Genomic DNA, 22,300 nt, shown 5'->3' on the forward strand with positions numbered 1-22,300 from the left:
ACGATTTCCCGTGGTGCCAAAGTTCGCGTTATCGTTTTCAAGCCAAACTGCGCGATGTTTTAGTGAATTTGGATAGTACGTTTTCCGGGTAGTACGTTTCTCGCACCAACGTATTAACGAGGTTATACTGTATAGAAGGCTTTAGCCGCTGCAAAGACTCCTCTAAGATTTCGTTTCGGTTACGCTTATACTGTCGACGACAGGCCTTGAAAGCTGCAGTCGAAAATGCATGCTTCCTGGCAATAACCGCTGTCTCCATACGCGGTATGTAAAACCTCTAGAGAGAGAGAGGTTTCGCGGCCTCTGATCCGACGCGCGTTTCGAGGCGCTCATGAGATAGAAAAAAAAAAAAAGCGACACCGCCCTTGGCGTTATCTGTGTCGACCAACAGTCAAGCCTCTGTGCAAACACGCGAGCGATAATGGCGAAACAAGCTGATAATTGCGCAGCATTAGCATGACAGCGCACTTATGCGGAACACCTTGCAATCGCGTATACCGCACGATATGGGTCGAGTGGCGGCATAATTAATTTACGTCCTGACTAATTGATACTCATGCCGCTTTGCGCGTTTTGTCACCAAACGATGAACGCGCTTGTCAACGCTTTATATCACTCATTGTGCGCTGGCTTACTGAAAACGACGCTGCGGAAGGACGTGGTTATATAATCTCTGTTATTGGTGCAGTATAGATGTGGCAGACGGGCTTTTGACGCTCCCCGATAATAGGGTCTTTTAGCAGTGCCGGTTTACCGAAATACCGTACCGTCATGGTCTGCACATAGCTTTCCTTCTTTTTTTTTTGTGCGTGTGTAACTGTGTAGCCACGCGAGTTGCTCATCGCGTAGGGTAACGTGATGAGACGGTGAAAGTGGCCAATAGAGATCTTGTAGATTAAGAAAGCTACGTGCCGACCACGACGGCACGGAATTGGCGTACTTACCGCACGGTAAACTGGTGCTGCTAAAAGACCGAGAGCTGAGACCGATCGAGGGCATGGGTTCGATTCCCGGCCGCGACGGCCGCGAAGAACAGACCCGTGTGGTATATACATTTGTCTAGGTGCACGTTAAATAACCACAGGTGGTGGAAATTAGTCTCGAATCCCCTACTATACTTGGTTTTGACTAGTAAAACCCCAGCGCTTACTCCTATAATGGGAGCGTGTGCACGCAAGGGGGCTGTTAGCAAAACTTAACATATACATGGGCCACACGGAACGCGCGCGTCATGTCCTCGCTCACTGTCACGTGGCGTCATTGTTTCGCTGGAAGGCCGTTCGCTTCCGAGCGATATAGTGTGCGTGTAACTGATGCGGCGTGCAAGCCTTCCTTTTTATCTGTGCTCGAACTACATCTCCTGCTGATAAGGTCGGAACGCGGCTTTTCTCTTCGAAAGCGCGATGATAGAAAGCGTCGGCAACGTTCGAAGGCGCGTGGCATCGCTGTACTCGCAGGCAAATTAGCTTGGCAATGAATGGAAAGCTGCGGGGGCCGAGCTTCTGCACGCGTATGCTCCTGCGCGAAGTATATGCCGCTTTGGCGCGCTTTTCGTACCGCTACGCATAGGCGCGCGCACAAGGGTGTAAAATAATAATAATATCTGGGGTTTAACGTCCCAAAACCACGATGTGATTGTGAGGGACGCCGTAGTGGAGGGCTCCGGAAATTTCGACCAACTGGGGTTCTTTAACGTGCACCTAAATCGAAGTACACGGGCCTCAAACATTTTCGCCTCCATCGAAAATGCCGCCGCCGAAGCCGGGATTCGATCTCGCGACCTTCGGGTCTGCAGTCGAGTACCATAACCACTAGACCACCGTGGCGGGGCCACAAGGGTGTGTGTGTGTTTCGGGTGGGGGGGGGGGGGGGGGCAATCGATCAAGCATTTATTTAACGTTCCCTGAAGTAACAACCTATAGGTCTGTGTGAACGTTGACGCACTCATACATTGAAAAAATGATTATGAAAGAAAAAAAAAAAAAACTGCGAGCAAACGCATAAGTTTTCAAGAAAGGAAAACGTCAGCATCAAGTGGTAAGAACAGCGCATGATACAGGAACGCAAACACGCGATGCAAGAGGGCGCTGATGATAAATGAGGACAATTGGCATGCATCAACGCAAGACGTGTAGGAAACTATGCGCTACTATACTACTAACTACGACTGCTGCTACTACTATTACTACTACTACTACTACTACTACTACTTATTATTATATTATTATTATTATTATTATTATTATTATTATTATTATTATTATTATTATTATTATTATTAGCGGGAGTTGTTCAAGTCTGGGAATGAGTTTTGATTTTCGAATATACGTACAGTAAAGAGCTGTAAGGCCCTGTGTACGGCCGTGGAACGTAGCACAATGAAGAGAGAGAGAGAGAGAGAGAAAAAAAAAGAGAGAGAACCACTGCGTCTTCGTAATGCTACAGTAGTCTGAGCTCGTTGAACGAAACGCGTGACCGTCGCGTCGCATGATCGCCTCTGACGACGGCCAGACCGGCGCGCATTTCTTCGAGTCGGCCACTTTTTTGTTTCAAGGCTCTTTCTATCGCTGGCGTATAAGGCAGCCACGTCGAGAGAGCCACGCGTGCTTGTGTGTGTGTTTTATCTTATTTTTATTACGATCACCAGGAAGTGGCGACGTGTGTGGAAAACCGCATCGTGCGCCGCGGGCTATGAGTTACGTAACCATCTCGATCATTCTATATGTACTACACCTTTACTTTCCCGAATCGCGAAGGTCGTCATGCAGGTATGCGGCCAATTATATAACCCTTTTCTTCTTGTTGGTGTTGATATAGTGCCGCCGTACGAGTACATTCCGGTATACATTCTTCTGGAAAAATCTTTATCGTGTTTTGTATACCATGAAGCGCTAACTATAAAAGCACTTTTACGGCGCTTCTTAGAAAATGCATCGCTGCCTGCAGCTTATAGACGCGCCTGCGTGTCTTTTTTTCGCGCTCGTGTAGTTAACACGTACTTGTACTGTTAATTTCTGAACTGTCGTTTTTGTTTCTTGGATTATTTTCGGTACTGTTAGTTTTATTTGCACTCCCCCTCCCCTTTAGGGCTTTAGGCGTAACTTTAGGCTCACGAAATACATGTTGGACTTCGACCCTTTCCATGCAAGTATCTGTTACAGTCTTCAGACGATGAGTGATTGAAAAGCAGCCTGCCTATCTATCTATCTATCTATCTATCTATCTATCTATCTATCTATCTATCTATCTATCTATCTATCTATCTATCTATCTATCTATCTATCTATCTATCTATCTATCTATCTATCTATCTATCTATCTATCTATCTATCTATCTATCTATCTATCTATCTATCTATCTATCTATCTATCTATCTATCTATCTATCTATCTATCTATCTATCTATCTATCTGTCTGTCTGTCTGTCTGTCTGTCTGTCTGTCTGTCTGTCTGTCTGTCTGTCTGTCTGTCTGTCCACACACACACACACACACACACACACACACACACACACACACACACACACACACACACACACACACACACACACACACACACACACACACACACACACACACACACACACACACACACACACACACACACACACACACACACACACTTCAAGCGTAACAAAACTTGCTCTATAGGCATTGTCCATGTCGTGCACGCACGATGCACGCCCAGCTCGCCAGCTCTGACCCGGAGGTACAGCTTGCGCTTCTGGGTCACGTCAGGCAGTAGCCAGTGGAGCCCTGGACTGGGGGCCCCACCCATCGAGCTCATGACCCCTTATCCCAACCCTTATGAATAAAGTTGTACTACTACTACTACTACCGGGACATCGCTGTACGCTCGCCGCAGATATACGAGACACCTATGCATGTGTTGGCGTTGCTTCAGACCTTCGTCTTCCCATGACGAACACTAAAGGGCTTCTCTTTAGCTTCCACATAGCTGCGAGCTGTTTATTAGTTATATATATAACTACGAAGGTATCTTCTAATGTAGCACATCTGATGCGCCTTCGGCGTTGGTTTAGGTTTAGCGACGTGCACAACGAGCGGGTGGCGGCGTTATCGGGGCACACGAATACCAGGAAGATTGCATTCCGCAAGTGTACGTATATATAGCCGAGAGCGCCGATTAGTATACGTGGACGTTAGTCGCCATCGCGTAGCGAAGAAGACGAGACAACGGATACCGCGCATAGTCAAGCCTCCTTGGATGCCGTTCAGCCGTGTGGACACAACGCTTGGCAACGCTCCCAACATTGATGATGCGCAACCGACACGCGCAACTCCGCGCATGGGCCCGTAGGTCCATCTTAACATATCTGTTGCTGCAACAGGCACCACTATGGTATACCTATCTGCTTGTGTGTTTTTTTTTTTTTCCTTTTAGGTTTGTCAATTTTCTCGCAGGGGAACGTATAGGACGGCGGCAAGAGGGCTCGTATACGTGTTTAAATATTATTCCAAATTTTCTGCCGCGTTTCTTGTGTAATGCTGCGTGTCTAAATTTTTTTTTCTTCCATGTATTGTACCCCACTGCCCTCTGAAATGCTTGGGCCGCGACTGAGTGTATGCAAAATAAATAAATAATTACACATATTAGCAGCCGTCATATGTGCTCCTGTAAATGATATGACGTTGCTCTGCTGAGCACGAGGGTGTGGGTTCGATACCTGGCCAGCCATGGCGGCCGCATTTCGATGGAGCTGAAATGTAGAAACATCCCCATGCTTAGATCCATGCGCAAGCTAAGAAAATCCGGGTGGTCAAAATTAATTGCGTAACCCCCGCAATATATGCCTATACAGCGTGCACCTCATGATCGTATCGTCGTTTTGGCGCTTGCAACCGCGCCAACTTTTCCTTATTTTGGTCTGTAAACACAAACTCCACTACATACACGCATCACGGCATCACGCCACTCGGGCGAAGCATAGCGCGTAAGGTCATTAGCCGATCGTCTCTGCAGTGCACCGCAGTATAGTGTAGCCGTCATCACGTTCGAGTAATGGTGCTTATACACATCAGTTGATCCATTTGCAGCGTTTGCGCGAAACATCGTGCGGCGGCTTTTCCGCGTGCGCGCATTGTTTACGCTACTAGCCGCTGCTTGAAAGCAAAAAAAAAGAAAAAAGAAAAAGGCCTAGGATGCACATGAAGTGTTGCGCAGGCCGTCACGCACGTGCACACAGTTTGCATCACGGCCTTGCATGGGTTGAATGAATGGAGAGTTTGAGATTTAGCGCCTTATAGCGTTTAGGAAAACTAAGAAAAAAGAAATGTCATTTGACTCTTTTTTGAGAGTTCTGGCTTGCCACGTATATGACTCTCTTTAAGAGTCACGTGAACTCTCTTTGGAGATCATTATACTCTCTTTGGAGAGTCGTGTGACCCACGAGAGAGTTCACGTGACTCTTTAAAGAGAGTCATATACGTGGCAAGCCAGGACTCTCCGAAAGGAGTCACACATACTCCTTTTTGTTTTCTTACAGGGTGTACGGTAACCATCGCGGGAGTACGAGATAATCCAAACCAGAATATAAAGCAGAGCAGGATTTGAGGACTTGCGTCCTGAAGGCCCTTTGCGTTGCGTTAAGACGCTAAAACCTAAAGATCCCTAATAAACCGGCTGTTTAAATTAACGAATGTTCGGTTCAGTTTACAGCGTCGCAAAACGTGCGCACAAAAATCGCGCGCTTCCGTGACTGCGTGCTCGGAGCAAAGCGGCTTTGCCGGTTATACTTTACCTATTGTACAACGATTTTTTGTATATACACTATCTGAAGAGCTCTGTGCATGCAAAGACTCTGCTTATTTGTTCCTCATTCCGAGGATTTGGGGACATTTGCATGTGGCGCCATCTCTCGGCGGCAGCAACGGCGTCCTGCCATAACTGAATGGTAAAAAGGCAAAAAAAAAAAATGATATCTCTTGAAAGAATTTAAGCTAGTCATCGAAAACGACTTCGGGTTCTACATGGCAGATACACACTGGAAAATTTTGGTAAAATTGCAGTATGCGCACTACAGAGCGTGTGGCTTCCAAGGACAATTGAACACCGCCCATGAGAAACACATTGCAGCACTGTAATTTTAACATAATGTTCAAACAAGTCTCTGTTGTATAGAACCGGGAGTCGTTTTTATAACTAGCTTTCTTCGTCAGATATGCTTTTTTTTTTCCGCCTATTTCTCATTCAGTTACGCCAGGCCACCGCTGTCACCGACGAGAGATGGCGCTACGTGCTAATGTCCCCAAATCTTGGTCACACTGGCTTCTTTCAATCGAACATTGTACATTGGCCAAAATTATGAATGTTACAGGATGCCAACATTTTTTTATAGTAATTGTAAAAAAACGGGGCTGTTCAATATTCGAAAGCCAACTGAAAAGTATTCGATACTCGATTCAGTTTTGGCAGTTGCGCTTGATTCGGTCTGAAAAATGACGGTTCGCTGACTCCTATACAGAATACCTGTCTTGCGCCAGCTGACGTCTTGCGTCAATACTCCCGATCAGGGGCGTAGCCAGAAATTTTTTTCGGGGGGGCGGGGCGTTCAACCATACTTTATGTATGTTCGTGCGTGCGTTTGTATGTGTGCGTGCCTATATACACAAGCAAAACTGAAAAATTTCGGGGGGGGGGGGTTTGAACCCCCCCAACCCCCCCCCCCCCCTTGGCTACGCCCCTGCTCCCGATTTTACGCTGCCCTTGCATTCTTCGACTGCGCTTCCCTTCTCTTGTTGGCAATCACCTGTCCGATAGCTGTAATAGACTACCGGTTATCTACCCTGAGCATTTCATGACCTGTCCAGCTCCGTTCCTTCATGTTAAGGAATGTGGGCTACTCCAGTAATGAAAACCGTTATCTTCACACCTAGCATTTTTTTCTTCCATCGCGCCATGCGCGTGCTTGTTCTGTTTTTATGTGCGTGCACAAGCGCGTGCACATCTCAGATTGTCTATTATGTTGTACCTCCCTACCTTTACACCGCACAGTTTCATAAAACATGCGGCTAAAACGTATATGCATACATCTAACCTGATACAATATAAATATATATGCATACCTGTATAACGATCTCCTATTTTGTTCTGATTGCAGGCGCTGAAGTGCAGCTGCTTCATACCCTTCTACTCCGGCCTGAGGCCTCCGAAAATTAACGGAGTGGTAAGTGAGCCTTGCGAATCCTGTATAGTTTCGTTTTGGTACGTGCATCGATCGATGTGCCGTGGTTTCTGACGTGTTTTACTCGTGTGTGTGGTCGCAGGCGTACATGGACGGCGGCTTCAGCGACAACCAGCCGTCGCTGGACGAGAACACGGTGACCGTGTCGCCGTTCGCTGGCGACAGCGACATCTGCCCCATCGACGACTCCTACAACCTGACGCAGATCAACTTCAGCAACACCAGCATATCGGTGAGAGCGTTGTAACTGCGAGGATGCGTGTCAAGCGCGCACGCATGCACGGAACTTTAAGGGAAAATGCGTTACTGAGCCTATCCTTCGGTTCATTTGCATGACACGGCGGCTTGCTTCGCCTTTAGTAAGAGTCATTGCCCCAGGTGATTGCACTCATCAATACAATTGAGCAGGTACCGCAGGTACATCGTCAGCGTGACGCGCGTTAAATCGATGTATGCTTGATTCGTCGGCGGCCGTGAAAATTTTTGTGCCCGCGTTTCTGTTTTATAGATGGCTTGCACTGACGTAACTGAAACTGCCAGGTTGGAGCACCAAAATGGCGGGACGTGAACTCTGTGACGTCACGTTTGTGTTATCGGCATAGGCGTGCGCAGAGTTCCCCATTAGGGGGGGTCAAAGATCCGCCGCCGCGCCTCCCCCCACCCTACTAAGTCACTGAATGGGGCAGATTTAGCGCCCCCCCTCCCCTCTTGGGTGGCTAGAAGGGTCAATGTACGGGGCAGATTTTGCGCCCCCCTCTTAGGTGATTAGGGGGGGCGGCCGCCCCCCCCCCCTGCCTTCCCTGTGCGCACGCCTATGGTTATCGGTACCTCGCGTGCTGGTTCCTTCGTTATTCAAACACGGATTCCCAATAACGTTCCAGCGACGTCGTTTTCACACTGAAGCAGGTTAATCGCCGCGTGATTATACTGCTTTGACGTCATCAAATCCGTCATGTTGCAGCCATGTCATGAGTCCATGACGTCACGTGCAAGGCATGTATAGGTAGTTGAGCGAACAATCGCTCACATGTAATGCTTGTTTTACTCGTGACGAAGATAAAAATTCGATTACTTGAGCGAGAAACCACGAAAGCGCAACGTTCCCAAGTTACGATTAACAAGCTTTACAGTTATCGCTTTATCTTTTTATCTCTCTCATGCATCGCTTTAAACCTGCAACTCAACTCAATAGCTGTAGCACTGCTTCCACGGTTCCACGCATGCTGCTGCTGTAGAAATAAGCGCTGTAGTTGTGAAAACACGTGACAGCGGCACTGAGATAAAGGCAACCGTTACCTCTTTCTTTCGTACAGATATGCCCGGGAAACTTGTACAGAGCGGCCCGTATCTTCTTTCCCCCCGACCCCGAGATACTGAGCCGAATGTGTCAGCAGGGCTTCGACGACGCTGTTCGTTTCCTGCAGAAGCACAGTAAGTATTAATTGGTCCGGCGTTTGTTTGCTGTTCTGGCAATCTCTGTTATCATTTTGCGAGAGTGGCACCCTGCTGCTGTGTGCCCTTGCAACTGCCCACAGGATATCACCGTGCGCAGTGTATATTTAAGGTATCGCAAAATCGGATAACATGCACTGCGATACGAGAAGTTTTAGCAGGCAGTTAAGCTGCTTGCTAAAATATTGCCTAAATAAGAAAAAAAAAGTTATTCGTGGGGCGGATGCATTATCACAGAAAGCAAGTCGAGTGTTTAAATGATAAATTACGGTTATCACTCGCTTTATCCTTATCTTCTTCAACTTGTTTGTTTTCGCTTATTAACCGTACATTCTGCAGCGCGAGTATTGCATAAACATTGCGGCGCATAAAGATAATGCACTGAAAAGAATTGAAATCTTTTATCACTGATGTCGGGTTTGCCTCATGTATACTGTGACTCGTCGGCGTTAATATTTTTTCTCCTGCTATTTCTTTTCTTATCTCTTTAATGCCACCAGCCAGCGTTCGGATGCTGAAATCAGGTAAAATTCGCATTTCACTGTTCTGCGACAGTGCCTGGGCCTGCGCCGAATTTCTGACCACGTAACAGGCTGTTTTGCGCGCTCTCTTTCAGTGCTATAGCAGGTAATGCAGATATCCCATTTCACTTTTTTTTTATCTCGTAGTTTGATTGATAAGGCCACTAACTCTGTCGAGGGATAACTTAATTGCACTTTGTTGAAATCGCAGGCGCTTCTTTCTGGCAAAGAAACGCTTGGCAGCGGTGCAGCCTTAAAGACAACGTCAGCAGATAACACCACCATGTCATGCTGTAGACCCTTTAGATACTGGTGCCGCAAAGCAAACTATGTGTCGAGTGCGTGTCGCGGTTGAGTAAGGGTCGTTCTGAACTTGAAACTATCTAGTATGCATGGTCTCATGCGTTATGGCGTTGGCTAGTCGGTGGCACCACATCTAAATTGTCCTGTATCTGCATTTTTTAAAAGCAGGAAATGGCATGTATCGATAGACCTCTCCAACCCACAGTTATGCAATGTATTATGATATTTCTGACCGAACTAAACAAATAAATAAACGTAAACAAATAAAAATAAAATAAAAACGTACCGATATAAGTCTATTTTTGTGGCTGTTGTTGCCTAATGTCTCTAACTTAGCCTGTATGCTGCTACAAAGTAACACTGTCTTTCTTTTACGGCAATCTGATGAGCGAGTTATACACCAAATTTTTTAGATACCGTTTTCCGCCCCCGAATGGTCGTGTTATTGCTCAAGTGAGCGGTGGGGCACTTGAGCTGTTCGGTTACCCTGAAAGCACATTCGTGACGCTTTGTATGCACACCTGTACGCAAGCCTGAGTAACGTTTGATCCTTCCGTTTTGCAGACATGATCTCCTGCACCAGCTGCTTGGCAGTGCAGTCAAGTTTCGTGATGGCGGCGCCCGAGGTGAGCCCCGACCTGAGCACCGACTCGGACGCCGAGCAGGCGTGCGACAACTGCCACAGCTGCAAGCAGCGTCAGCAGTTGGCCCTCACCGACAGCCTGCCCGAAACTATCGTCAGAGGTGAGTATACTGACTTTCGAGCACAACATTCGTACAGTGAACGCTACGGCTCTCATTTGCTGTGGGTGTGCTATTCTGGATGCCGTTTAAACCCGCCACATCGTCAAATCCGCCTTCTTCACGATGCCGCGGCGCATGCGCCTTTTCCCTAACGGGAAAGTCTCGAAACTCCTCTCCATCTCGGAGGCGTTCGTTCTGACGATACTGGTTGTCCCAGCCCATACCAAAACCCTACCAAAATGGCAGAAGCCAGCGCAGGAAAATAAAAAAAAAGCGGATTCTGTAGCGGTGGCATTCCTAGGCCCAGGGGCGTAGCCAGAAATTTTTTTCGGGGGGGGGGGGGGGGGTTCAACCATACTTTATGTATGTTCGTGCGTGCGTTTGTATGTGTGCGTGCCTATATACGCAAGCAAAACTGAAAATTTCGGGGGGGGGGGGGGTTGAACCCCCCCCCCCCCCCCCTTGGCTACGCCCCTGCCCAGGCCAATCGCCGAGGCCATTCAGAGCTGACAAAATGGCGACGTTCGACAACATGGAGGAATTCGACAGTGTCCGCGTGTCTGTTGTGGCCTCGAAGTCGTCAGTCAGTGAGCGCATTTCATATGCTGTGTAATTATGGCACGTTTCGGAATGTCAAAAATCTAGTTTGAGCAAAGATTGGTGCGCGGCACCCTCTCTAGCGTACGATATCTCTGGTTGTTCAGTACGCCAACCCCTCCACGCACCTTTCTCAACACCCTCTCCATTCGCCCTACACCTCTTCTTCTACACCAACTCCAATGGTCTCCCTGTAAAGGGGCTTCATAGAAAGGGTTCCTCTCCAAGAAGTCTTGCTCTGTCAACTCGTGGCCTCCGAGGCCGTTCTACTACAGTCCGGAGAAGGGCTGAGGTATGCAGCTGGGAAATGGCTGTGACAGCTATTATATATGTCTTAATTAGCGCATTTCATCGTTGTGTATGGGGTAGTTGTAAAATTGACTGCATGATATTAGTGACTTTTTTGGCGTTTCCGTGTGTGTGTGTGTGGGGGCGGGGGGGGGGGAGGTGGAGTTGAAGGGTCGTTTTTGGCGCCGTAGTTGTCCGCCGCCGCCGCCGCTGGTGTCCGTAACCACTATCGCTCGAAATAAAAAAAACACGAAATAAGAAAATATTTCCAGGATGGAATGAAATTCGAACCTGGGCACTCTGCGTGGGAGCCCAGTATTCTACCTCAGAGCCATGCCGGTGCTTGAAACTGCTTTGCAAAACGACCCTATACAGGCTCCATGTCGGGAAGGAACCACTAACGTATGTAATGTAGCGTGGTAGAAGAGTAAAATAACAACCAAGCGTCACACAACGCGAATTGCGCAACGAGGGGGTTGTTGAATGCTTCAAACCCATTACAAAGGGCTCTGTCATAATTCTTGGTCATCAGCCACAGCATCAACAAAGTGCATATAATGCCTTACAGGTGTTTAGCGGGTACCACGGTTCTCCGCAGAATGAAGAAAAATTGCATAGTGGCTGCTTCCCTACTTCACAGAAATTGATTATAGCGTAGTGATTTATAGCGTAGTGGGTTACTCGCAAGTGCACTTCTATTGGTTGCTAAGGAAGCCTATGAGGTCTCCATCATCAATTTCCTCAGGGTCTCAATAAAGTTATTTCCCCCTCTCTTTCTCACGTCAACGTATGTTATAAGCGTGGTGGGAGAGTTAGATAACGACCGGGCGTCACACAATGCGAATTACGTAACTAGTGGGTCGTTTAAAGCTTCCAACCCATTACAAAGGGCTCAGCCATAATTCTTCATCGTGATCAACCGTCTCATCAACAAAGTATACATAATGCCTTACAGATGGTACCTCGCTTCTCCACAGAATGACGAATGATGTCGTGGTGGGTGCTTCCCAACTTCACAAAAATTATGATTTGTGGCATAGTGGGTACGTTGCTAGTGTACTTGCATTAGTTGTGAGCGCCCACATGCGCGGTAGCGTAGCGGCCTATCTAATCAGTAGCGCCACCTGCGGCGTCATTACGGCAGATCAACTCCAGGCCCAAGCGAGGGCCGGGACACGAATCTCGCTCCCGCCACCGGCGCGGTCGGCACGTTTGCATCATGTTCGAATAAAGCGCGTTCTTCTCGTTCACAACGCCTCTCAGCCTTCATGCCTAGCCCGCCTAGCCCTCACAACTGGCGCAGTCGACTCCGAACCATGCCTGGAACGTCGCCTTTTGCCCGCCTCGTGAAGTGATCCGCCGGACTGGCCGCACAACGCTCCGTCCTTTGTGTAGCGTCCGCCGCCCGATACGTACGCCTTTCGGCCGCTTCGTCCGAGTCATTTCGTGCCTTTGCCTTTTGTTTCGCCGACCGTCGTGCTGATGCCCACCCGCCCGATGAAGTAGCTCGCCTGCAGAGCCGAAACAGCTTGACCTGCCCGCCTTTTTCGTCTCTCGTGACTCTTGTGCTTTTGTTGTGAACGCCATGCCGCTTGTGAACTGGAGCGAGGCTACGCCTGAGGACCTCGCCGGCTTTACAGCAGACTTCCTCCGTGAAGAGTTGGTTCGCCGAAACCTGGACGCTACGGGGCCGAAGGAAGAAGTGATCAATCGTCTCCTCGCCGATATAGCCCAAAATCGCTCAACGACGCCTTTGTTGCCTTCCCCAGACTCCTCAGCGCCCAGCCAGCGCCCGAACACTACGCCGCTTCCTTCGAGCTTCGATGCAGCCCAAAGTACCGAGTTGCTGACGGGTTTACTTCAACAGCTCCTTCACGTGTCACAACGCGCTGCAGCGCCAGTTCAGGTCACGACTCTTCCAGACCTGTCCGCATCGCTTCCTACATTCAGTGGAGACGGCAGCATTTCAGCGTCCCACTGGATTGAAGAGTTGGAACGAACTCGAAACCTAGCTTCGTGGGAGCCTTCAACCGTACTCGCCGTCGCTCTGGGAAAGCTCCGTGGAGCAGCCGCGGATTGGAAAGCAGTCATTGGCCGTCAGTGTCCCACCTGGGAAGCATTCAGGCAAGCTTTCTTGGATCAATTCAGCGCCAAGCAAACCTTGCTACAGTGGCAACAAGCTGTTACTTGTCGCGTGCAAGCGCACGGAGAGAACCTGGTCCACTACTCTCTGGCGAAGTTGAAGCTCATTTCGGGATGCCCAGTCACTCTCACCGACACTCAGCGCATAGAGTACGCCCTTCAGGGCATTGCCGATGGGAACCTGGCCACTACTATAGCAGCACAACGCCCCGAAACCGTCGCCGCCTATATGGACATCGTAACGCAGCTTGACCAAACATTGAGCCACTTGTCTCGTCGACTCCCACGCCCAGGGTATTCAAGCACAAAACTAGCAACGCCAAGCCCACAGGTGCCCCGCCACAGTGAAGAGGGCACGAATGTGCAGGCGGTACCAGACAAAACAAGACAGCCACAGCGAATCGCAGCCCTACCACCAGACCAACAAGAGGCTCGGTACCTGACCATCTCTACGAGGCATGGCGCTCCTGCCTACCGTTCTGGCCAGAACTTGGCCGAGGCCGTGTGTTTTCAATGCCGCCAAAAAGGACATCTAGCTTCAAAGTGCCCATCCAGAGCTACTGCCACACCGTCTACAACGCATCCTTCGCCAGCTCTTCACAGTACCCTTTCCGAGACCCTTGATGGATCGCTGGTTCAGTGCGCCCTTGTAAACGCCACAATTGCTGGAATTGGCCAAGTGGACGCATTTCCAGACAGTGGTTCCAAGGTGACACTTGTTTCTCGTCACCTTGTCAGATCTTTGCCCCTCCTGCCCTGGACCAGACCCCCTCTAGTTGTCGTTGGAGGAACGACAGTGGCTCCTGCTGGTGCTATCTGCTTGAAGATCTCTGTGGGACCCATCACCGGTTTGGTGGAAGCCGCCGCCCTCGATAACAATGCCGTGCCACTTATATTGGGGGAAGACTGGTTTGCTGCCAGTCACGCACAGTTGGTGTTCCAGCCACCCATGCCAACTGAAATTCGTCATTCCACCACAGGAACAAGTGTGCGGTGCCATGAGCGACTGTTGCCCAGGATGTCGAACGCTGTTATGATCCAGGGGTCATCTTTCAATTGCCATGTATCTGGACACCACAGCTCAGCAGGCCTCCAGCGAATGCCACTCCCAGGCCCAGATGAACCCCCGTGGTTAGCTCTATCTTGCCAGGATGATGTTTCAAACACCAACGGCCCGTCTTCTGAATGCAAGCAAGGTGCTTCTTCAACAATAGAGATTTGCATTGACCCATCCTTGCCTCCCGCTCAGGTCGGTAGCCATTTGCCAGCACATCAACAACGGGAAATCACGAGCATTCTTTCGAAGCACGCTGAAGTATTCGCTCGTGAAGAGGGCGACTTGGGTCTGTACGAGGGTGTTGAACACTCAATCGACCTTCTTCCCGATGCTGTGCCATACAGTCGATCCCCTTACCGTTACTCTGCTGCAGACCGTCGTTTTCTTGAGGCCCAAACAAGCACACTCCTTCGGCAGGGCATCATTCTTCCAGCCTTAGGACCTTGGGCATTCCCCGCAGTGGTTGTCAGCCGAGGTAGCAAGAAGCGCCTTTGTGTTAACTATGTGCCCCTAAACAAGATGACTGTGAGCGTCGTGCAGCCACTTCCACATGCGGATGACATCATGGATGACATTGCTGGGTCACAGTACTTCGCCTGCCTTGACCTAAAGTTCGCTTACTGGCAAGTTCGCGTTCGTAAGGAAGACCAAGCAAAAACTGCTTTTGTTACCCACTATGGCACCTTTATGTGGACTCGCATGCCATTTGGGCTGAAGAACGCACCTGCCACTTTCCAGCGGGCCATGCAGTCAATTTTTGCCAACCTGCAGCCCCATTGCCCAAAGTGCGGTGTGCGGGTGTACTTGGATGATGTTCTGGTTTTTGCGCCAACTTTTGACGAGTTTGCAAGGTTACTTGACGAAGTACTTGGTGAACTCCTTGCCAGTGGATTCAAGGTTTCACTTGACAAGTGCAAGTTTGCTTTGAAGTCTATCAGGTTTCTCGGATTCATTTTGAGCAAAGACGGCAAGCAGCCTGACCCTGCCAAAGTCGAAGCCATCATGAAAATCCCACAGCCTGCAAACAGCAAAGCAGTTTTGTCATGGCTCCAGACAGCAAACTTCTATCGCCGATTTGTGAAGAATTTCTCTCAGATAGCAGCACCGTTGCAGAGTCTCATACGGTCTGAGGAGTTTGCCTGGACCAGCGACTGCAATGAAGCCTTTCAGCGAATCCGCACAGCATTAACAGAGGCACCTGTACTGGGCCATTTTGATCCAGACGCCCAAACCACAGTCACAACAGATGCCTCAGGAACCGCAATTGGTGCTGTGCTCTCTCAGAAACAGTGTGGAAAAGAAACTGTCATCGAATATGCGAGTCGTGCACTCACTGCCGCAGAGAAGAAGTTGCATAGCAACGTTTGGGAGTGTATTGGTGTCCACTGGGCGGTTACGATCAAGTTCCGACACTACTTGCTCGGCAAGAAATTTTGCCTGTTGACTGACAACTGGACCGTTGCATGCTTAACAGCCAACATCAGGCCTTCACGTCGTTTTACGACCATGTTGATGGATCTTACAGAGTTCGACTTCACTGTGCAGCACCATCCAGGCCGTCAAAACGTAGTTGCTGACATGCTGTCACGATTATCTGCAGCAGTCCTCCATCAGACACAGTCACTCGCAGCTATGCAAGCAGAAGACAAAGAGTGCCAGGACCTTCGTCGCTCTCTGGCATCTTCAGAATCGTGGGACCATGGCCTTGCCATAATTGATGACATCCTGTACCATAGTGACGCGACTTCAGGTTCTCAAGCTATTGTAGTGCCAGCAAAGATGCGCCAGGCTGTCCTGGAAGTTGTTCATGACGGTGGAGGCCACATGGATGTAACCCGGACACTCACCAAAGTGAGAGAACGATACTGGTGGCCAAACCTTGCGTCTTCAGTGACCCAATACGTCACAGCATGCCAGGTCTGCCAAAGCAGCAACCGCCCAATATCTAAAAGTGTTGGCAAAATGGGTCTCATGCCAGTGTCGGATGTTCCTTTTGCCTTAATTGCCCTTGATCACATCACAATGCCGGCTGCTTCCGGAAAGAAGTACATTTTGAATGTCATTGACTTTGCCACGCGTTTCATTGTCCCAGCGGCTGTAACTTCAACATCAGCTAAGGAAGTTATAGCACATTTACAGTCGGTGTTCTTCCGCTTTGGTTGTCCTGATGACTGCATGTCTGACCATGGAGCAGCCTTTGAATCTCACCAGTTTAAGCACTTCATGCACATGCACGGTGCTGAGATTCATTATTCGGTTGCATACCGCGCAGCCAGCAATGGTCTTGTAGAGAGAAGCAATGGGACTTTAGTCTCCGTTCTTCGTAGGCTGCGTCCAACGGACCAGACCTCCTGGGAAAGCAAACTCGAAGAAGCTGCTTTTGCCATCAACACAAGCTACAGCGCCAGCAGCTGTTTCTCTCCATTTGAACTACTTTATGGATACGTCCCCAAGCTCCCATATCAACGCCACCGTCCCGCCACAGCCAGGACCCTACAAGACCGTCTCCTAACGCTGTCTCAGAACCGGGCCGTAGCATCAAGCAATACCGAGGAAGCACAAGGGAAACGGAAGACAGCATATGATCAGTCCCATCGAGACCACTCCTTCCAAGTCGGCCAGTTCGTCTGGGTGCGCCGCCAAGAGCCTGTAGCAGATGGAACTGGAAAGTTGGCACCCAAATTCAAGGGAATATACCAAATCACCGACCAGAAAACACCCGTTACGTTTGTCGTTAGCCGCGTAACTGGTCAAGGTCCTCGTGATCGACTCCAAGACAGGATAGTGCACGTCTCTCAACTCAAGCACTACGTGCCACCTTATGTCGAGCCTTACATTGTAAAAACCCAAGAGTTGCCTTTGTGTGACTCATCTGGCTCTCCCAGCGTTGGCAATGAGTTGTCTCAACCACCAGTTTCCATTGGCCCTGCACTTTTGCCTCCAGCGGTACCCTCATCGCGACCCCATCGCCAAAGGCGCCCACCCGAGCGCTTGAAGGACTATTCTCTCTCGCAGTGAAGCCACCAAGTAGTGCCCCTTTCCTAGACCAATGGGACTTGGTCAAACAAAGAGGGGCCGGATGTGAGCGCCCACATGCGCGGTAGCGTAGCGGCCTATCTAATCAGTAGCGCCACCTGCGGCGTCATTACGGCAGATCAACTCCAGGCCCAAGCGAGGGCCGGGACACGAATCTCGCTCCCGCCACCGGCGCGGTCGGCACGTTTGCATCATGTTCGAATAAAGCGCGTTCTTCTCGTTCACAACGCCTCTCAGCCTTCATGCCTAGCCCGCCTAGCCCTCACATAGTAGCTACAAGAGAGTTTATAACGGGCTCTAGAAATACCGCTCCTCCATCTTTCGCCGTGACTGTGCTGCGCTTTCCGCGCAGGCCTGGCGTTTTTTTCAATTCCCCGTTCTTTGTTGTAATGACCTGTACACTTCATGAGGTCTGTTGTTCTCTGAGTGACATAGACATAATGCTGCCTAGAAATGTTCTCTATTAGCTAACGCAGCTTCCCAGTCGACGTTTTGAAGATGCCCGCAACTTTATTTCTAATTCCCATCCTCTTTGTTGCTTGTGTACAGCTATCCAGGATGCGTCTGACCAGCTGAACAAAGGAGTGATCAACTGGCTCTTCAGACACCGTCCTATGAAGCTCCTCTCCATATTGACCATCCCATACGTACTGCCCATCGACATCACCATCGTCGTTATTTGCAAGTAAGAACAAAAATTCAGTCCATCTACCGCTTTCTTTCGTGATCCATGACGGATGTGGGAATTAAACGTATCATCAGTGGAGGAGACTTGCTTTCTTCCGCTACGTTTGTTGCCCTTCGCCAAACGAAAGGTTTGGTTTTTGGAGGACGTTATTGCTGAACTTATTGAGTGAAATGTGTCCAGGTGATCCGACGGTTGGAGTTACATTTTCTTGGAGTAATCGAGCGCTCGTACTGCGTGAAAAAGTGTTGCTCAGTGAGGGCGAGAAACTCGGTTATTAGGTTCAACGGCCTATCAACTGAAGTTTGTTATATACATAAAGAATACGATGAGTAGTGTGGTTTCCATATCCCCCAGCTTGCACACCATGTGTGCGTAAAATACCAAGTTTATGTAACCCCATGTATACGGCTCAGTATAGTTTGCTTACTATACTCGCTGTAATTTTAGGCCTGACATTTTTCCTGTTTTTTTTTGCAATATTGGCAATACTTAACGCTTGTGTCAGGCAACAGAGGAAGAGTCCGAGAGTTTCCTGCGATCTCTTGCTTCGTCATGTATTCAGTCCCGAGTGTCATTTTATACATCAATATATGGTAAGACGAACATCTTAGGCGACTTCGCTGCGTAGCGTTGTCGTCGTAGTTGAGATTCAGGAGCGGGGTTCCACTTACATGTGGGGAAAAGTGCGAAATATACTAAACACGAAGAAGAAAGAGGAACACCGCGTTTGTCTTACCCTCTTTAATCGTATTTAGTTTATGTTGCGATGTGCGCCACAAGAAGAGTTTACAGACGTTTTTATATTCGTCGAAAGCACGTCGGCATATGCGTGCTGTTCGGCATCCAGCGCTGTGGCGCTTAGGCACTCATACATCTTTAACGCTCGTGTTTGTTCCGTCTCGCGCAGGATGTGGCAACTGCTGCCAAAGATGCGGCGGGAAATCCGCCGCCGGCTCATGCGCACCCTGGGCGTGGCGCGCGACTTCACCTCCAAGCTGCAGAGCAAGCATCCGCTGTACAGCGCGCGCTTCTCCTGCCAGCTCAACATCACCGAGTTCAACTACACGCCGGACGAACCGGAGCCTCGACCGAAGACACCGACGGGCCCGCCGCCGCGTCGGGTGCCGGCACCGATGCTGAGGCACGACCTGCGCAGCCGCAGCCTCGAAGACCTGGTTCGCGGCAACCCCAGACTGCAGCAGCGCCAACGCGTTCTGCAGCGCAAGTCGTCCTACGCGGGCATGGCGCTGCCCCGACGTACAGGCAGCGAGGACACCACCGTGGTCAGCTCGCTCAACTTCGGCTTCACCATGAACTTATCGGGAAGCGGCGGCGGCACTACCATCGGCGCGACCGCCGCGGGACCTCAGGGCGCCGTGGTCGGAGGTCCCGTGGAACGCTGTCGCAGGCAGAGCGTCGTCGAGGCGTTGCGGACCCTGAGCGAGGACCGCGAGGAAGACGCCACGGTGGACGCCATAGCGCTCACCAACCAGGCGCTCAACTGGGAGAAGGAGTGCATCGAGCGATGCCAGAGCAAGGAGGACGCCGACAAGCTGGAACACATCCTGGACGTGACTCAGCAGAAGGACGCACTCATGGCCTTCTACTACACGGACTCGACGACGCACCGGGTCCGCGTCACCGAGATCTTCAACGTCACCGACACGGCGCCCAACTCGAGGGCCTCGTCTTCCGCGTCGACTACGAACGGAGATGGAGGCGCGCAGAAGAGGCGACTGATGGTGGACACGTCCGGACCTGCGAGCTCCCGAAGGACGCCGCCTCTCCTGAGGATGTCTCCGGTGGACGAAGGGACACCCACCAGTCCCGGGCAGCCGCTGTGCTTCGACGAGGGCCCGTCGACCGCGTCGTCGTCTTTGACGTCGTCGCCGTCTACGACGGCGAACGCGTGGAATTCATCGGCCGAGTACGCCGACGATTCGTCGTCGCCTTCGACGTCCGGAGCGTCTTTCAACTGCGAGCACAAGGTGCCCCGCAGAAAGAACTCCGTCGCGTTCGTCACCTGTGGAACTCGCTGAATTCGTCGGTTGTGTGCGCTGGCAATTTATCCTCGGCGTCTGATGGACTGAAGCCGCCAACGCTGACCGACTGGCAGGCGAAGCCTTCGGTCGAGTTCGTCAGCTGTGAAACTCGGTGACTGAACACCTGTGCGTGCAGTATGCCAAACTGTATAATGTAACCATGGCGCCACAAATATGTGCCACATTCTGATTTATGATCTTAGCGTCTTGCTGTTTTCCTGCAGGAGCAAAGAAACACTCGTTATATGCATTTTTATTTATACAGTCGTGCGTGAGGAAGTGCACGTTAAATGTTTTTTTTTTCTTCTTCTTCTCGTTGTACTGCGAAAGACTCGATGTACTTATACAGTGAATGACTTCTGGAACTCAAAGGAATGTACTGTACACCCGAGTGACTTTTTTACATCGGACTTTCGTGCCAACGTATGATGCAGAAGACATGCGTCGTTACTTCTCGGTGATCAAAAGAGTGATAGAATTGCTCAAATATCAGCAGCTGTTTGGTGAACATTTCACTGTTATGTTCCTTGGTTCTAAAGGACACCTCAGGATGGCTGTCCGAACCAAAGATCTCACGTTTATTTATTGCCATGTCTAAAAATGTGGTAATGGATAAAGCTTAATTGTTACTGACCCGATGCAGTTCTCGTCTTGTTCCCTTCCCCACCTCCGTTATTTCTTTCACTACGTTCAGATGCACAACATGCCTCACCTTCTAACGCACACAGGAGAAGCTGTGCGCCTACACGTTCGGTTCAGCCAGCTGGCTTGCCGTCGAGACGTCACCAGTCGAGAGCAACGGGGAAACACAGAATTAGGTGGCATATTGTAAGACTGCTGTTTCCTCGATGTCTTTATTCGGCCGAGCTGCGCGATGAACTCGGATGACACTTGACAGCGATGAGTATATACTGGTGCATGAACAAGATTAAGGGCAAATATTTAGCCCACACTGATTATTCCTACGTGCCACATGTAGTGCGGGATCATCAACGTCATAATTCCCCCTAGCGCGGAATCGTCCAACCTGGCCGCTGTTAGCGATGCAGTGCGCCCTGTAAAGTATTTTAAAGGGGTCCCGAGCCACTTTTCTAAGAAATAAATGAACCTCAGTATCGCGGTTTACTGCCTCTCGAATCGATCGCCGAAAAATTTATAGAGCGCGGCGCCGCCATGGGGTGGCAACTCGTTGCAAGAAGCGCATCTGATCCAAACAGCACTTTTGGTTTATCTATAGGCCAATAGCGGCAACCTGCTATATGACGACATACAGCTGGCGTAGCCAGAAATTTTTGCGGGGGGGGGGGGGGGGGGACGTACAGCTGGTGTCCCGCCTGGTGTCATAACATATGAGTTATGACCACAAGGGGCTGTCGGTGGCTGTTACAACATCTAGCTCTACGAAGTTGTTATTCCCTCTCGACAGAGGAAGCTTATGTGCATGTGAAAATGTCAGCTGTCGCTAGTCGCGCTTGAATTTCTATTCCTTCGTAGCTCCGCGCTGTTAATCCAACGATGCTATCCCACCTTAGGCGTGTCCCCCCTCTTCACAGGTCGATTCCGATAAAAAAGGAGCTACGCAATAGACATCAGACTCTGGAGTTTAGCAAGATGCGTGGCGCCACCTGTCGGAGCAGTATTGGGTAGTACAAAGACCGCGGCTCCCTCGCATAGTTTGCTGTGGGACCAAGGTCCAACGAGAGAGTGCGAAACAACGATTGAGCTTAATATTGCGTGTGTTTGCGCATTTAACACTCAGAAAGAGAGCTGTGAATTTCTCTCCGCTAGTCGGACGCGCCACCGAGCCGCATTGAAGTGCTTGCTGGATCACTCGCCAGAACGACGGCGAAAACAACAGCAGACGAGACCGCACCGCACGCTACGAAGAAACGCCGCAATCGACGCTACTGTTGCGTTGTGAATTGCCACGGACGTAAAGGACTGAATAACAACATTCAGTTTTACAGATGTCCATAGTTGTCGTACGAAACAGAAAGGCGAGAGCGCTCGATACGGGCCGTCGCGAGCCTGTTGGGTAAGCGAAGTACCCGCGTTCTTCACAGCCAGTCGCATGAGGAAGTGTGATAATGTGGCTCTGCTGTTTTTTTGCGTAGCCCTGACGGAGAACCGTGGTAACCTTGACTATGAAGCTCAGCAGAGGCTCTGACCGCGGTGCGTGCCGTGTAACACGGAGTGAGCAGCTAGAGGCAGACTGAAGACGCGTG

At 50.0% G+C, this 22,300-nt stretch overlaps 1 protein-coding gene across 2 annotated transcripts in view; it reads left to right on the plus strand.

The window, feature by feature from the left end:
• The window catches only part of LOC119383734 (1-acylglycerol-3-phosphate O-acyltransferase PNPLA3), an 83,543-nt gene extending 62,846 nt beyond the window's left edge, over positions 1 to 20,697 (plus strand). The window contains exons 3-9 of one of the 2 annotated variants that reach the window (XM_037652027.2): positions 7,122 to 7,187; positions 7,288 to 7,437; positions 8,519 to 8,636; positions 9,158 to 9,181; positions 10,046 to 10,225; positions 17,895 to 18,030; positions 18,941 to 20,697. In XM_037652027.2, the coding sequence (XP_037507955.1) occupies positions 7,122 to 7,187; positions 7,288 to 7,437; positions 8,519 to 8,636; positions 9,158 to 9,181; positions 10,046 to 10,225; positions 17,895 to 18,030; positions 18,941 to 20,072 (1,806 nt within the window). In that variant the 3' untranslated portion in view covers positions 20,073 to 20,697. The remainder of the gene's footprint in view (positions 1 to 7,121; positions 7,188 to 7,287; positions 7,438 to 8,518; positions 8,637 to 9,157; positions 9,182 to 10,045; positions 10,226 to 17,894; positions 18,031 to 18,940) is intronic. The other variant, XM_037652028.2, reaches the window with a different exon arrangement.
• Positions 20,698 to 22,300: the final 1,603 nt, after the last annotated feature.

Source organism: Rhipicephalus sanguineus, chromosome 2 (assembly GCF_013339695.2).
Source record: "Rhipicephalus sanguineus isolate Rsan-2018 chromosome 2, BIME_Rsan_1.4, whole genome shotgun sequence".
Lineage (NCBI taxonomy): Eukaryota > Metazoa > Arthropoda > Arachnida > Ixodida > Ixodidae > Rhipicephalus > Rhipicephalus sanguineus.